The sequence below is a fragment of the Vanellus vanellus genome (genome assembly GCF_965231255.1).
Source record: "Vanellus vanellus genome assembly, chromosome: 13".
Classification (NCBI taxonomy): Eukaryota; Metazoa; Chordata; class Aves; order Charadriiformes; family Charadriidae; genus Vanellus; species Vanellus vanellus.
Window position 1 is genome coordinate 2,477,261 of NC_138918.1, and position 15,935 is coordinate 2,493,195.

The 15,935-nt window shown below is 44.1% G+C and overlaps 1 protein-coding gene across 1 annotated transcript in view; it reads left to right on the forward strand.

Moving 5' to 3' along the window:
* Positions 1-1,980: 1,980 nt before the first annotated feature.
* The window catches only part of FNIP1 (folliculin interacting protein 1), a 67,838-nt gene continuing 53,883 nt past the window's right edge, over positions 1,981-15,935 (forward strand). Inside the window, exon 1 of the mRNA XM_082489937.1 lies at positions 1,981-2,168. Within this exon, the coding sequence (XP_082346063.1) occupies positions 2,080-2,168 (89 nt within the window). The 5' untranslated portion in view covers positions 1,981-2,079. The remainder of the gene's footprint in view (positions 2,169-15,935) is intronic.

Consider the following 15,935-nt stretch of genomic DNA (forward strand, 5'->3'; position numbering starts at 1 on the left):
CGTTTTGTAGTTTCTATACAGGAAACGGACCAATGCTGACAAGCTAATTGGAGAATACAAGAGGAGAAAATACGGCATGTAACTGTGGAGTTGGCTGTAGCAGCCTGAAAAGTGCCAAGTTTTGTTTTTCTTGATGTGATGTGGCTATTTAGGAGGACAGAAATATCATGAATTACAGTCTCTCTTGTCCTTCCCTTCAGTTACGAAAGCACTGCTTCTTATTTCCATCTTTTGTCTGACTCTTGGAGAAAGTATAATTAATTACCAGACTAGCACTCTGCCCCAGGGAAGGAAATTTTATTCATTTTGAGGCCGCAACAATATCTATGCTTGTTCTGCTTTTCTCAAAGGGAAGGCATTTTCCCATGTTTTGGTTTTGAACTGAAGAATGACTACATAAAATTTCATTCAAAGTGGAAACAGGCTCTTCCATATTAGTGGATAAAGGTTATGGGTCGCAGCCTGTTCATGGGTAGCACAGAAGAGCTTATTTGTGCAGCGATTGAGGAGAGAAATCTGTTCAATGTCAATAGGGCTGCGCTGTCACATCTGAGACATGATGAAGTCTTAATGGCTTGAATGGAATCACAGTGAGTCAGTCTGTGCAAGAGCTGTGATAATACTTTATCGCTAGGAATTGTGCAGTGTAGATGCATGTTTAGTAAGTGTATTATACATCAATCTGTAAGAGAGTTTTCATTAATACTGCTCAGTTATTTTTGTTATCTGAAGAGTACTTCTATGAGACTTTGACTTAAAGTGCTCGGAGATGATGGAAGATGTTTGCTCCTTGCACCGGCGTGCTGTAGGGGCTGGTTGTTGGAGGGTAAAGACCTAAAGACCTTACATGCGCCTGGTTCTGCTTTGGTTCATCATCTCTAAACACAGAAAGGACAGGTTTGGGGCCCAAGGTAATGTGTGCGGAATGGACAGAAAAATTCAAATTCATGTTCTTTGTGTAGGTACGAAGATTTGCCTACAAGGATGTTTAATTAGACTTGTGTTTATCCTTTTTTCTCTTGCTGTCCATCCTCCGCTCCCTTGATTAAGGTTAGTCAATCAAGCCTATCAGAATCACTTGCTGTTAATTTAAGAGTTTTGGAACATATTAATGTTTACTTTTAAAGGGACTCTATCAGCTTGAATTGTAACGCACTTGAGATTAGCTAAATCTGCAGTGCTGTAAGTTGTGAAACTGAGTTGTATATCCTGGCCAAAATGCTGTTATTTCGTAGTGTTCCCTGAGGACTTTTTGTATTTGAGACTGTATTTCCATGCCCAGCTTGAAGCGAGGAGGCGTTCCCGTGGTGAAGGGATGTCAGCATCGGTCGCCTGTAAGTCTGTGGCAGGCAGGTGTGTCTGCTGTACACAGCAAGGGGGAGAAGATGCATCTAAACACTAAATCCTGTTTTCATTTATAATTATCTTCAACTTCTACTAGATGAAAAACAAAGTTCCTACAGATGGGTGATTGTGAGGAATCGTTATGTAGATGTTACACATATACTAAATTATGCCTTTTAAAAATAATCTGTTTAATTTAATCTTACATCACATGCTGGTTTAGTTTAATTCCATTTTCCAGGAAAAGCAGGTGAGTCGGTTTGGTCAGGCCTTAATTAAACTTTCGAGTAGTGTTGCATCTGAACAGCAAGACCAGGAGAGAGACTTAACTGTAACCAGTGTTTCCATTTCGTTTAAATTTATTAATAAAGAGTTTTGCAAAAATCCACAGATCCTTTTGATTTTATAAACATCTATCGCGCTTCTTTGTTTTGCTTATGCATTTGTTCTGTCACCTGCTGCGTATTACGTCCTAAATCCTATTTTGTAGATGGGGTTTTTCTCGGTTGAGGGGTAAAAGAAGTCGCCTGTCCCTGCCCAGACCCGCCCCTCGAGCCCTGGCCCCGCCCCTCCGGCCCGGCCCCGCCCCTCCGGCCCCGCCGAGTGACTAATGTCTGTCATATGACTGTGACACCGAATGGAGTCGGGCGGGCGGAACTAGCCGCGGCGAAGGGACGGCGCTGCGCGGAGCCCAGCGCCTCGGCGGCGGCGGGGGCCAAGCGGCGGCGCCCCAAGATGCCGCCCACCCTTTTCCAGAAGCTTTTCAACAAGAAGCACGGGCTCATCTCCCCGGCCAGGGACGCCCGGGACGACTGTGTCTTCAGGTAAGCGGAACGGGGCCGCCCTCCTTCCCTCACCCGAACTTCTGCGCCGAGTTGCCTGCCGCCCTCCGCCTCCTGCCCTGCCCCGGAGGACAGCGGGTAGCCGGCTGCCCCTTCCCCCTCGGCCGCAGCCCCCTCTCCCGCTCGGCAGCCGCCCGAGCCGCAGCGGGGCCCCTCGGCGCGGCTCTCCCGCTCTCCTCAGCCTCTCGCCTATCGCTGGCCTCGGGCTCCGTCCCCCGCTCCGCCGCGGAAGCCCCCGGACCGCTGAGGTGCCCCGGGCCCCTCACGCGGGCGCTGGGCAGGAGCCCCCCCCCCCCCCCCGGGTCCGCCACGTCGGGGACGCCGCGCTGCCTTCCCTCCCCGCCCCGGGGGCCGCCTCTCCTCACGGCTGGTCGTGCCTCCCCTCATGGCTGTCTTCCCCCCCCCCCCCCCCCGGGGGCCGCCTCCACTCACGGCTGCCTCAGTCTCTCTTCAGGGCCGGGTCCCCTCACGGCTGTCTTCCCCCACCCCGGGGGCCGCCTCCCCTCAGGGCGGCCCCTTCACAACGCGCACCCCCCCCCCCAGCCCCGGGCAGCCCGCAGCAGAGCGGGGCTCAGCCCCAGGTCGGCCCCGTCGTCGCCTTCCTGTCGGTTTCGCCCGGTCGCGATCGGCGACGGGTGTGTGGGGCCCCCGTGTGCCCCCTCCGGGGATGCTGCGGGCCGGGGAGGAGCGGGGGAAAGGCGCCATTCCGCTTGAGGCGGGCAAGCGGCTGGCGATCCCCGGGGAACGACCTCAGAAACGTGGAGGAAGATGGAGATGGGTGGGGGGGAAAACGTGAAGTTTTGGCCGCTGCCAAGAGAGGTGTAGGGTTTCTCCTGAAATTTGTCATGCTCTAACCGCAACAAAAGTGGATCCGCCCAGGGGTGCCAAGCACAACACGGGAGGCGGGAGGAAGGCAGCCCTTCTCCTGCAGACCCTTCTCTGCCCCCTCCGGCCGGGCGGCCCTGGGGTCGCCAGACCCCTCGGTGGGGTTTGCGTGGGGGCTCTGGTTCACGGTCCTGCGTGGGGTCTCCATGGGGAAAGGCTTCCCTCGGCGCTTCTGCACCGGGGCCTGGGAGTTACCCAGGGCCTCCTCGGGGGTTCGGTAGCGCGGAAACAGGTAGTTTTTGCGGCTGTGAAATAAGTGGTGTTCCACGAGTGGATAATGATTACGCTCCAAAGCGATGCGGTCCCGGTCCCGGCTGGCGTCATGAAGAGGTAACCTGCAAAATCATTTTAAAGTGCAGAGTTTGCGACTTGGATGCAAATACAGTATGCTTCATCAGTAAGAGTTATGCACTTCTTGAGACGCTTCTAACAGTGTGGTAAAGCTCTCCTCCCACCCGCTGCCTTGAAATTTATTTCCTACAAATGACCAGCCCTTGGGTTGCTCTGTAAAGGGAGATCTCTGGCTGATGTGCTTAATTTTTTTTTAATATTCCTTTTAACTGCGGTGATACAATTTAGCAGTTTAGGTGGTTCGTAGTACATCCTCAGTAATTTAAACGTCACAGTTTCCACCGAATATTGATGAGTCTTTTTGTGTCCTTATAGAGTCAGGACCTGCTCCTGGACACAACCTGAAGTCCAGTACTTAAAATGCTAACATCCACCTTTTAAAGACACTGATCACAGCTGCTCGCACACCTCTCTGCTATTTACTGTGAAGGTGGTTCCTTTTTTTTTTAATCATCTTTTAAAAAAGATGAAATGTTTTAATGATGTCTGCATCATCTTATTTTCTACATCAGCTTAATACTGGGATCAGAGCCCTTGGTGGGGAAGGGGCACTAGGACTGCTCTGTGTAATTGCCTGGCCTTTTCTGCCCCCGTTAAGACATTTGTTAGTGATGGTTTTATATAGAGACTGATGGTTAATTCAGCAGCTGCAATGCAGACCCTGGGGCAGAAAAGTGGGGATCATGCCTGTATTGAAAGGAGCAAGAGTGAGTACTCTGCAAGACCTCTTCTTCCCTCTTCACCTGCATTGTTCCGTGCCAAACTGGATGTGAAATTTAAAAAAGATGCGTCACTCTGTCTGCCCTTCTCTCCTGCACTTATGTAGTGCTGTTTTACTTTGCGATGTGAGCTGTCAACCAGTAACAAGTGAATTTGCAGTTATTTTTTTTGGTGGACCCATAGGTATAAAATCCCAGGAGGAGGTTGGCAGCTCTTCTGACTAAGGCTCTGGGAGGATGGGAGACTCAGCTCTTACTGAGGAGAACCAAGTATTATTTTTTTGAAGCCTAATACAGATGCCCTCTAGGCATGTTGCCTAATGGCTGCTTTCATTTTCCAAATGGGGATAAGTCTTTGTTAATCCTCACTATGTATGGTCTTACCAGTTACTGGTGAAACTTTTGGATAATACACAAAAATAAAGATGGATATTTATTACAGCTGGGTCTTTAGAGACTGGAAGCAGGCACTGGATTTTTAGACTGTTCCTGGTTCCAGTAAACGTGAAGGCAACAGCCTCATCAGTTTCACTGGAACAAGCTTATATTTATGGATTGATATATTACTATCTGTTTATATTCTAAATAACAGAACACTTTCCAAATATTCTGAGCGCTGTTATTTCTAAGTGTCTTCACTTTGAGAGCTTGGTCCTCTTACTGAGGAGACTGTAGACCATAAAAAATACATAAATTCTCTTGATATATTTTGTGAATAATACGTACTTAGAAAGAAAAGCCCAACTACTCTGGCAGTGACATCAGTATAGCGGAACATTTAAAGATGATTTTGATGCTCATTCTTTTTTTGACTATGAATATATTTTGCATTCCTGTCAGGCATATTGTGAAAATTTACCAGGACATAAATTCTACTTAATCGGTGCTTACACTGTTTCAAAAATAAAATTATTAATACTTTTCAGGGGACACATATTTTGTTTACTTGTTTGTTTGCTTGTTTGTTTTTTTTTTTTCCTGCCCAGATTCTCTTTCTGTCTTGTGAGTGTGTGAAATTTTATGAGTCTGGGTCTAGTCAAACTGTGTAAAATCCTTCAGAACTATGTGCTGGAAAAGTTAACAGTTCTAGTGATGGAACCAGTAAGTTAACAACTGTAAAGTATCGGTTTGCCTTCTTTTTTTTAATATATATCTATATATATGTATCTCAAAGCAGTTTAATTTACGGAAGAAGCCTTAGGAAATCACAATAGATCCATTACGTGTTAGTATTTTAGCTCTTCAGTTTAACGGAGGGCAATCGGCAGGCTTGGCTCTTAGACTGAAATCTCTCAGTACAGCTCGACATTCACATGGTGAACAAGAATATTCAAAATTCTAGTGGTACAGTCTGTTTACAAGAAACACAGAAACACCTGCAAGTATTCTAGAGATGAGACAAACCCTTAAGTTCCAAGGTGTAGAGTACCCGCTGTCTACTGCAAATAATACTCACGTGAGTGGATTTTCCCTGAGGGTAACTTTTACTATAAATAGGAGCTCTTGGCTGTATTGTAGCATCTGGTGCTGGCGGCTGCTGGTGACAGGAGAGCTCAGCCCAGGCTTGGGCTCTTACAGTTATTAGGAATAGGAGATTTCAGGTGTGTTCTTTTCTAGAATTTTAGAATCAAAGTATTCCCGTTGAAAAAATACGTAGCTGTTCACATGAGTTGTGTGCTGTACGTGTCTAAAAATGTATATACACTTCTAAATAGCAATTAAATGAACCCTCTTCCAGAATTTTCTGATCAGTTTCCCCAGTAAAATGGAAACAATATTACAAAAACTTCCTTAAACTAAGCAGAAGCAGCCACATGTTTCTGCTAAATATTATATGGGCACACAAAGCATTTCACTGCACACTTATGTTGCTGACTGCCACAGATACCGATCTCGAGCTGCTGTTTCTTTTCTGGCTTTTTAGGGGTCTGCTTCAGTGCTTAGGAGAAGAGGGAGCTGCCAAACCACTGAAAACTCCACCAGCTTTTTGTTCTTCAAAATGGGCTCAGTTGAATGAGCCCAAAGCTCAGTAAATTACCGAGAGGGTTCAGGCTTTATGTCTCTGTTGTGAAGATGTGTGGGCAGTATTGCCAATGGTAAATACAGCTGTAAGGACTGCAGGAGGGTGCGTATGTTGAGATAGTAATTGGGCTTGGAGCAATATCAAGCTATCGCAGAGAGAGAGCGATGGTCCTGTAATACTGAATTATGGGACTGGTACATTTTGGGGCTGTATGTAGGAAGGAAACTCGGTGTTTCTTTCCATCTTATACAAGGGAACAAATATTTGAACTTTATACATCTCTAGACATTCTTCCCACCTAGCTGGCGTATAGAGGGATTATTAATTAGGAGGGTTTTTTTACACTGCAGCTGAATAAAAATTTCAGTGTCTCTTTTTTTAATCTAGGGAGCTCTAAAGAACCGTCTCACCCCAAGGGGCATTCCACCTATGTTTGCAAACTCTGTTTTGCTCTTGTTAAAGCACCTGTTGTAGAGGTACAGCTGTGTGGTAATTGTTCAAGCTTGAAAGAACCCTTCCAGTTTCGAGTCTCACCAACGGTGTGGAGTATCTTTGGGCACGTTCTTCCTTTAGGGGGTTGCTTTGGTTATCTGGGTATTTCTGAGGACAAGCACAGTTTTCCAAGTGGGAAGGTACAGGAATAAATAACTTTAAACATTCTTTTCTCTGTTTATGGAGAAGGCCATTTTCAGTTATCCTGTAAATGTGCTTTCTCGGGGTCTTTCTGAATATGCGCTGCTCCTTTATTGAGAGAATAGTTTGCCAGGTTCCTGAGATACGAAGGGCCTAAGGCTGGCTGTAAAGTAGTATTTCCTGAAATCTGTCTAGGCAAGTATACCCCATCAGCCCAGACTTTCTATTCTCCGTGGCAGTGGCTTTAAATGCTATCCTGAGATTTGTTTCCTTTCACATAATTTTTGGCAGCAGGATTCATCAAGGGAATTGCAATAAACCTAGAGTTGGAAATGGGTAGCATGATACAAAGATGCTTGACGAGCCAGTTCCTCTGCAGAGCTATTGTTCTTGCATGGTAAAAATACTATATACTGTCTTACAAAGGCATAATTGCTTCTTGGACCAGGAGCTAGTTTCTTGAAATAAACTGCAAAGAGACTTGGAGACATCTAAAGACCATTAGCTGGGGACTTTTTAAAGTGGAGGCTGGAGTAGGGCGAAGGAGGAACACGAAAGTTGTCTTTACATTGAATTTTCCAGTCAAAGTTTTGCCCACAAAACTTCTTGGTAAGTTTTTTGCTTTATTTCTGAAGGTGACTAGCACTGGTGACGTAAATGATGTGGTATTGTTACAGGGACTGTTCTGTGTTTGTTCCTCCTGCGCTCAGAGCAGGGGTAACCACCACAGATTGCCATGTTGCTTTCCATTTTTAAGGTATGTCTTCCTGAGATGCCGAAGGACTTCAGAGCCAGCGGTGTCTGGACACCTTATCATCAAAGAATTGAACAGATAAAACCACTGCCAAAATTCTTGCCAAATTTACTGTCCACAGCAAAGAAGGTATCCCACTCCACCCAGTCAGAGGCTTTTCTGTCAGCAGCAGGTAGCTTTGTGTACAACCTGGCTAAGCCCAGGGAAGCAAATCTTTTACCAAGCTTGTGAGCAATACAGCTAGAGAATTCATTACCCTAACAGCACCACACAAGGCTTCGTAAAACTGTTCCCTCAGCAGTGCTGTCAAGGTGTCTTTCCAAACCTGCTATTAATGAAACAGGTTGTTTTGATATTTGTTCATTTCTGTCATTCTGCAGGTCTTTCACCAATAGTCGTAAAACTCCTGCCTGGAATTTTACCGCCTCAACGTCTATCTTCACAAAGAGCATTAGCTGGACTTCATTTTGTAATAGCTCCAGCTTTTCATCTTTTACAGTTATCCGATGAATTTAAAAAGCTTTTGTCCCAAAATTTTTTAAGACCACTCAAATTCTTAAACATCTAAAATGTTCTTCTGTTCTTATTCAGCTCATTTCTGCCCTTTAATATCCCTTAAGTTTTGGGTTTTTTTGTAAAACAATCCATCTCTTCTGTAATATCTCTGGAAGAGTTTTTGGCTTTTTGGTTGCATTCATTAGCTTGAGTGTAGCAAGTTTTAATATTTCACTTTGATTTATGAGTGGTTTTCTCTATCACTATGATGACTTTGGCCTGTATTTTGAAATATACTGCTGTTTTCTGAAGTACTTCTTTTTGCCAAATTCTGTTTTGCATTTCCTGTCATCTGAGCTTTTATGCATCTTCCAGTGCTTTAAGTCAACTTTTGTCTCGGAAGCAGAGACATACAAATTAATAGGTTCCAGTAAGCACCTCTGGAGCACAGAGAAAGTTTTGACAATTTCTGCTGAAGGGGCCACTCTCCAAGCCCTCCTTGATACCACTCTGTAGGTCTTCAAGTGCTTCTCCAGGTAGGCGTGTGTTGCTGCTAAAAGATCCAGCATGTCCTTGAAAATTATGTGCCAGCTCTGAATAAGGCAGTGCCGCAAGCTGGATCTGTACGGTGCCTGAAGGAGCTGCAAATCAGAGGGTCAGTGGTCCAGCCGGTGATTGTTATTTACTCATATTATCATCAGATCCCAAAGGAATTAACTTGGATCAGTAACCCTATCATGCTAGGTGCATGCAAACGTAGAGAATGACCAAATAATTTGAAAACTGTTGGGATGCTTGTGCCTACCTGACTTTGTGCCTTGGAAAATTTTCCTCTGCCCTGGTGGGAACTCACCCTGCCTAGCCCTTGTTTTACTTCAGTGTCTTCCCGTCACCCGTGGAACAGGAAACACGAACATCGGAGTGGAAAAGCCCTCTACTAGTTTTTTCTCTAATTTTTTAGGAGGTAAAAATACAAAATGAGCTAACACACAGGTTAAGGGTCACCCCTATTGTCTTTCATACTGGCATTTCCCGTGTGGTTGGGATCTTGTGGTGACCTGAGAACTTGGCATCACGAGGTCCTCCTGCCCTTAGTTGACATCACGAGGTCAGTGCCGTCAGCATGCGCTTGGCTTCCTCCCAGCCTGCAACATTGCTTCCTCCCTCTGGGATGGCATGGGTTATCTGAGGATGGCCTGCGGTCTCTTGCCTTGCTAAGCTGCCCTTGGAACAGTCACTTTCTTGGTTCCCCTTCCAGCTTTTCAATTCCTTTAAGTCAGAAATCCTTTTGAGGAGAAGCTGGAGCGAGTGAATCACATGGTGCCTTTTTACCACTGGGATCACCGCTGGTTAGGCTTTCAGGCCATGGTACTAGTTTGGATCTTGCCAGCGGATCAGGTTAATCCCTTGATTTTACTTGGAGTTTTTCTTGGATTTCTGATGGTACGTGCCAGACAGACAAGTGTGGCAGTTTTCCCTCTGGAAGGCATGGATGTCTGCTGTCCTCCTACTCGTGGGTTTGACCCAACGAGGCTAAGGTAGACCCTGCTCCCATCCTTGTTCTGTGGAGACAGGGTGACTTGGCCCATCGTCTCCACTGTAGGAGAAAGGGTATATTGACTTCTTGCCATGGTTTCTATGTGTCTGAAAGCATATGTGCAGGTACACTAGAGTAAAACTGCATCTTCATACTTGGGTTACACTGGCAAGTGTTGTAGGAAGGTTTTTCTGCAGATTTAAGGCTGCTGTTTTTTCCTCTCCTCCAGGTGAGGTCATAGGGATATGAAGATGTGCCAAGAGCATGGGGTATATGTACCTGTTTGTCCACTGCAAGGTCTTCTCCTTTTCTGAAGCAATTCCACCATTTGTTTTCTGGTGACTGAAGGTGTTTTCATGTCTCATGTTGTACACCTTGCTCTCTTGGGGTGATCAGCTCCTCTGGTTGACTGATGTGTTTTTGTGTTTTCAAAGGGGTTTATCCTTTGCTGTGTGTACGCTTCTGAGTTAGCATATGCTCATGGTCACAGCTTGGATGAATTTAGGCTCCTGTTCTGGAATAAACTGGTCCAGTGTGAATTGAAGCCCAAAACTCATGTTGTAATGTTGGCTGAATGCTGGAGGTGACCACTTTAGAAGTGTGTTTTACGAGTGGAAAGTAACGCATATGGTGGTTTCATGTTCAGAGGCTGTGTTCCCTCCTCTTGCTACATCTGGAGCAGAATGTCTGCAAGATCACATGTTCGTGAGTAACGTTAGGAAAAATGCAGAGCTCAGTTGCACCAGCAAATCCACAGCGTGGTTGTGCTGGGCTTCCAGAACCGGCCAAGAGCAGAATTTGTCTCTGAGGACTTGAAAAATTTTGCATTTGTGATATAGGGAACCTTAATCTATAAAATATCTGCTGGTGGAAAAAAAAAAATTATGCCCATTAAAAACAGGAAGTAATTTTAGTCATCTGTAAATGACTTGCTAATGCACCAGCTACTCCACCTCACACTGGGTAGTAACTGAATTCATGTATGGGAAATACTCCTTTGAAAAAACGCGTTTGCACAAAATATGCGTGTGATTCTGCTGTGCCTACGGAATGTGACCATAATGATTACATTCAAAAGGGGCAGTCCTCTCAGCAGGATTAATCACTTATTTCTAAAAATACATGCCCAAATGTGTTCTGCTCCATAGAAGTGTGAACGGTTATTGTGTAGTCTTTGTATCAAAAAGGATTTATTTATTTTTACAACAATGCGTTGTGCTGTTGCTTAGTGCTCAACTGAAGCTTTTAATTGAGGTAATTCTGCACATTTGCGTAAGAAGTATGACCTTTTTCTTTTCTGAAAACCAATAGCTTCTGTAGATACTATTATTCAGAATGCAATGCACTCCAGAGAAACTTGTTCAAACATGTGAATTACAGCACAAAATACTAAACAAACTACATATAGAATATTAACAGTGCATGCATATTGCATGCATCCATGAGTACAATGGTTTTGTACAAAGTTTTCTGTCTTTTCTGAAAAAGTAATTTCATAGCCCTTATCAAGTGATTAAACTTTTGCGTTTAAGCAGTTTGACTACATGTAAAAGGTTTTTATTTTGAACAGTCTTGCCTGGTGCTTTTGGGGTGCTAATCTGGGTATCTTCCAGCTTTTATGTGTTATCTTTGAAACTATGGCCTTGAAAGAGCCCCCCATATCATACAGGGGAAGGACTCTGCAGCGAGGCCAGCGTTGCTCAGTAACAAGAAGCTCGGCTGGGGACAGCCCTGTCCACTGCAGCCTGAACAAGTGAACAACCCAACAATACTCTCTGCTCAGTTGTAGCACAAGCGTGGACCTATGCTGAAAGCCGCGATCTTGAAGCATGGAAATGATCTGTCACACATGACTGATCTGGCTCTGTTTCTCCAGGATGTTTCCACAACTTTGTCAGCAGTGATTTTGGCCTAAAATGAGTAAAATACATCACAGAAACATCTGTATTTCCTTTAATATAGGTACTGTTCGTGCCCTGTGCGTTCATGGTACTTGATACTCCTCTGGATCTGCACATGCCTTGTTAGCAGCGTCTTCAGATGTCTCTCTCGTGCTCCAGCCAAAATGTCAACAAAACATAAAACTTCTAATAGCACCACAAACCCTCTACCCTTTCAGTTTGTGTGATATATAACTGAAAAGAAACAGGAGCCAAATTACAGTTCTCTGCCATCTGTTTTAGTTGATAAATGAAGAAACTTTGAGCTCACAGTTCAGCCCTGACTTAAGGTCCTGGCAATGTGCCTATTTCAGCCTGAGCAGTATCTTCACCCCAGTTCCTGTGTCATTTTCTACTTTAAGAGAGACCGAAGGTATATTGTTTCTTTGAGCATCACCCATAGGAGCAGTTGCTTTGCTTATATGCTTGATTTGGTTTTTATTTCAGCCTCAGTACCTATGGAAATGGTGGCTCACGCAGCGCTGCACTCAGTCTCGCGCTCCCCTCTTAGTAATTTCTAAACCTTTCGATCGACTTCAGTTGTGCGTGGTGGAGAATGTGTGAAGTCCAAGTGAGCTGAGTTTCTGTAACCTTAGTGAAAATCCTGCACCTGCTGTTGGGTGCCTCCTGCCCATTAGTACTGGGGAAGCTCTGAGTTGGCTACACCTTGTTGTGTTGCGCTTTCCAGCAGGCACGTCAGAAGAGGCTTGGGGACAGCCAGAACTCAGGCATATTGGAAGAAGACAGTAGACGTGTGGCTTCACAGTTAGCTCAGGGAACAGCTATAGTGTAACCACAAGAAAGGCCAGTCCTGGACTACTGTGAATAGCAGAATATCAAAATCTCTGTTTGCTGAATTATTCTGCTTTCTAGCTAGTACTAAAATATACACCATCTACTATCCCACATTTCTCTTGCCTCACGTGCATTCCTTGCACAGCTTTGTCCCAAGGAAAAAAACAGGCCTCCAAAGACTGTGGACTCAGCACTTCGTTTGCCATGTTTGGGGGTAATTATGAAAGAGGAGAGTAAGTCAGAAGGAAGCACGTGTGAGCAGTTAGCTGAGAAATGAACTATCAAACAGGAATGAGATTCTTATTGGGTTTTTTTGCTCCTCTGAAGACCTACCTAGAAAATGTTCTTACAATCTGAAGTTGTCCCAAATGGTTTGTTTGCTCCTTTTTATGAAACTTGATACCAGAAATTGGTAGAAAAACAGTGTTAGTTCAGGTGTTAATGAAAAATAGGCGCAAATGGTAAGCTGCATGGTTGTGCATGCAGAGAACAGAGGCTGCAAAACATGGGGTGAGCGTGCTCTCCTTCTCGGAAGCTTGTTCTGGTTGACATCATCTGAACATCTGAGAAGCTAAGGAAGAAGTCTGCCAGAATGTTCTTGTTCCTACAGGAAAAATAACAGTATTACTCCCTAAGACAGAGTTAAAGAAATGCCTCAAATGTTAGGACAGTGAATTGGCTTACAGTGCGAACTGTGTTTCTATTTAAAGGCAGCCCAAACTCTGACATATCACTTAAATAGTCAGACAGAAAAAGGTGGTTGGTTTTTTTCAGTACTTAAACATATTTCAGCTGCTGTGAGTTACTGGAAATTACTCTACTTTCTTAGTAGAAAAGGAAATTGTTCTGTTGACAGCATGGAGGGCTAAGAAGCTGTGAAAATGAGCATGTTGGTTTCTTAACTACGTGTATTTTCTAGTCATATAAGAGATGCTAATCATGAACTCATGACCTCTTTTTTCCAAAACAGACAAAATTTAAAAGTATAGAATAAAAAAAAAATCAAAGCAACTTAAAATAAATTCTTATGAGACTGTAACAGAATTATATCTTTATTTAAACTGAAATGTTTAGCAAACTTTCTTTTTCAGATAATCAAAAATACCACTTTGGTATGAGATTGATTTGATTTACTCGCTTTATATTTTAGTGCTTTTTTCATGGTATCTTATGTGCAGTTATCTTCAAATGAATTACTTTGGTTAGTCTGAAAGTGTATCTATTTTAAAATGTGTCATCAGATTTTATTTTCCAATTGAGGAATGCTCACAGAATGGCTAGATAGCTTGTGTTCATGTAAGACTTTTTTTCACTTTGGGGTCAGAAGGTAAGAAACTGGGTATTAGGTTTTTTGTTTGTTTGGGGTTTGGGTTTTTGGTGTTTTGTTTTCTTGTGTGGTCCCCCCCCGTATTTGGTATGTATTCATTTAAAGACAGGTCTTTTGTATTAGAAGCCAGCAGGACAAATCAGCTAAATTATACTCAAGACATGACATTAGTTCATACCCACACTGGAGAAAAAAACATGCAAGATAAAATAAAATTCATTAATGGCAATTGTTCTCATCTGTATGGATAGCGAAAACATAGGAAAACAAAATGTGCAGGGAACGGGGAGTTTGACAAGAGATTGTTTCTATATAAATCTAAAAAAAAAAAAAAAAGAGAACCCTTGTAAGGAAAGCAAATACAAAATAGCACAGTCCTAGAAAGTGCTGAGTATCCTCAGCACAACTCGGTGGAGTTTGAAGGCTTTCAGTGCTGCAGCCTTGAGCTTTGCTAAAGGATATTTATGCTGGAAAAGAGATCCTAAGAGCAAGAAAGACCCTACTCTCAGATCTCTGTCTCATATATATGTGTGTGTGTCTGTATACATATATATGTATATTTCAAAATATGCCCAGGTGTCTTCATTTGCTGTCATGGCTCTGAGTTTATGTGCACCTGTGTAAACTTCCAGTAATCTGAAGACCATAAAGCAAAACCTTGCCTACCTTGTTCTGCAGAGCGCTTCACTGTTGTCTTTGTAGTAAGGTCTTCTGTCTTTCCCCCAGTGGTGAGACAGATAAATTCAGTATATGCGTATACTGTGTAGACCTAAACAGTTTCAACATAATGCTGGACAGACTTGTTTGCCTCTTAGATCAGAACCATAGTTCTAAGATTTTTGTGTTAGGATTTAGGGGGGTCATATAGGTGCTGTATAAATATAAGCTAAGATACGAGCAACAGAAGAGATGGATAGACTTTTTGAAACTATAATCTTTGTTTTCTTTCACTTTTTCTTAAAAGCCTGTTCCCTGCATTTATCAGTGCAGTGCTTGTGGCCCTAGAGCGGCTGGAGACCACCACCGCTTATGTGTCTGCTCATGGAGAGAAGGGGCCAGGGCTGGTAGGTGGTCTAGCTCCACCTTCTGCGTAGTGGCAGTAAAGCAGAAGGGAGGGATGTGCAGTGGGCTTTTATTTGGAAGGTATAACATGAGCAATGACAGGCTGGAAATGCTGGGTGTGAAGTGAGTGTAATGAGTATAAAGTGGTAGCATTTTGGAGTTGCTCTGTGTTCAGAAAGATACAAAGTGTGCAAGTGTAGTTGGCAGCAGTTGGATGGTGCTGCTGTGACGTAATGCATACATTTTACAGGATTCTTTCTGCTTGGTATTCCCTGAACCTCGTAATGTTCTCTCTCATCATCGCTGTCCCTGTTGTTTGGTGCTCTGCTTTGGAAACTAGTATTTACACACATGTGCACACGCACAGAGGAAGAAAAGGGTTAAAGCCCAGCTCACTTTCCCTCCCATTTTTCTGTTCAGTTCTTAGTTGTGTCCTGTCTGAGACCTGCAGTGCTGCCTCTCCTTTCTGAAGGGTTCCCCTGGGTGCTGTACCATCCCCTCCTCCTCCTGCCACAAGCAGTAGGGTGCATCCTGTTTGGGGTTACTGCTGTGTCACTTCAAATGACATGCGCTAGCATGAGAAGGGGAAAGGGAAACGAAGAGCCAAGTGAGCGATTACTGTGCCAACAGCTCCTTTCCAAAAAAAAAAAAAAAATCCAACAAAACAACCCAGTCCAAAATGTCCTGGTGGCATTGACAGCTATTGCTGTCCAGCACGTGAGCTTTTCTTTCCTGTTGATGCAGCAGAATAAATAGCTTCACGCGGTGCTGTTACTGGTTCACAGCAGGGCACCCGCAGCACTAGGCTTCTTTGAGTTCCCACATCTTACAGATGCTCGTGTGGATGGACTGAATAGGGAGAAAAAAGATGAGGCAAGAAAATACTTCTGAATGAGAAGGCAAAGCTGAGTCTGCCACTCCATAGGAATGAGAGGAAACAATAATTGCTTTTTTGTTCTTGTTAGACTGCAGTACGTGAACTATAGAAGATGTGAGAGCTGATGTTGAGCTGATCAGAGCTAGTCGGGAAATGGCTCATTCTGCTGCAACCCCAGGAGAGTCCCTCTAGGAGACGGTCAGGAGTTGCCCTGGCCACACCTGTTGGCAAGCTGTGCTGGCTGGGAGTGTCTGGAACTACCTTCTCATCACATCCATTACCACTGGCAAAAAGGGATTTATTGAACATACACTAAATATATATATATATCTTGATTAAGTACAACCTCTC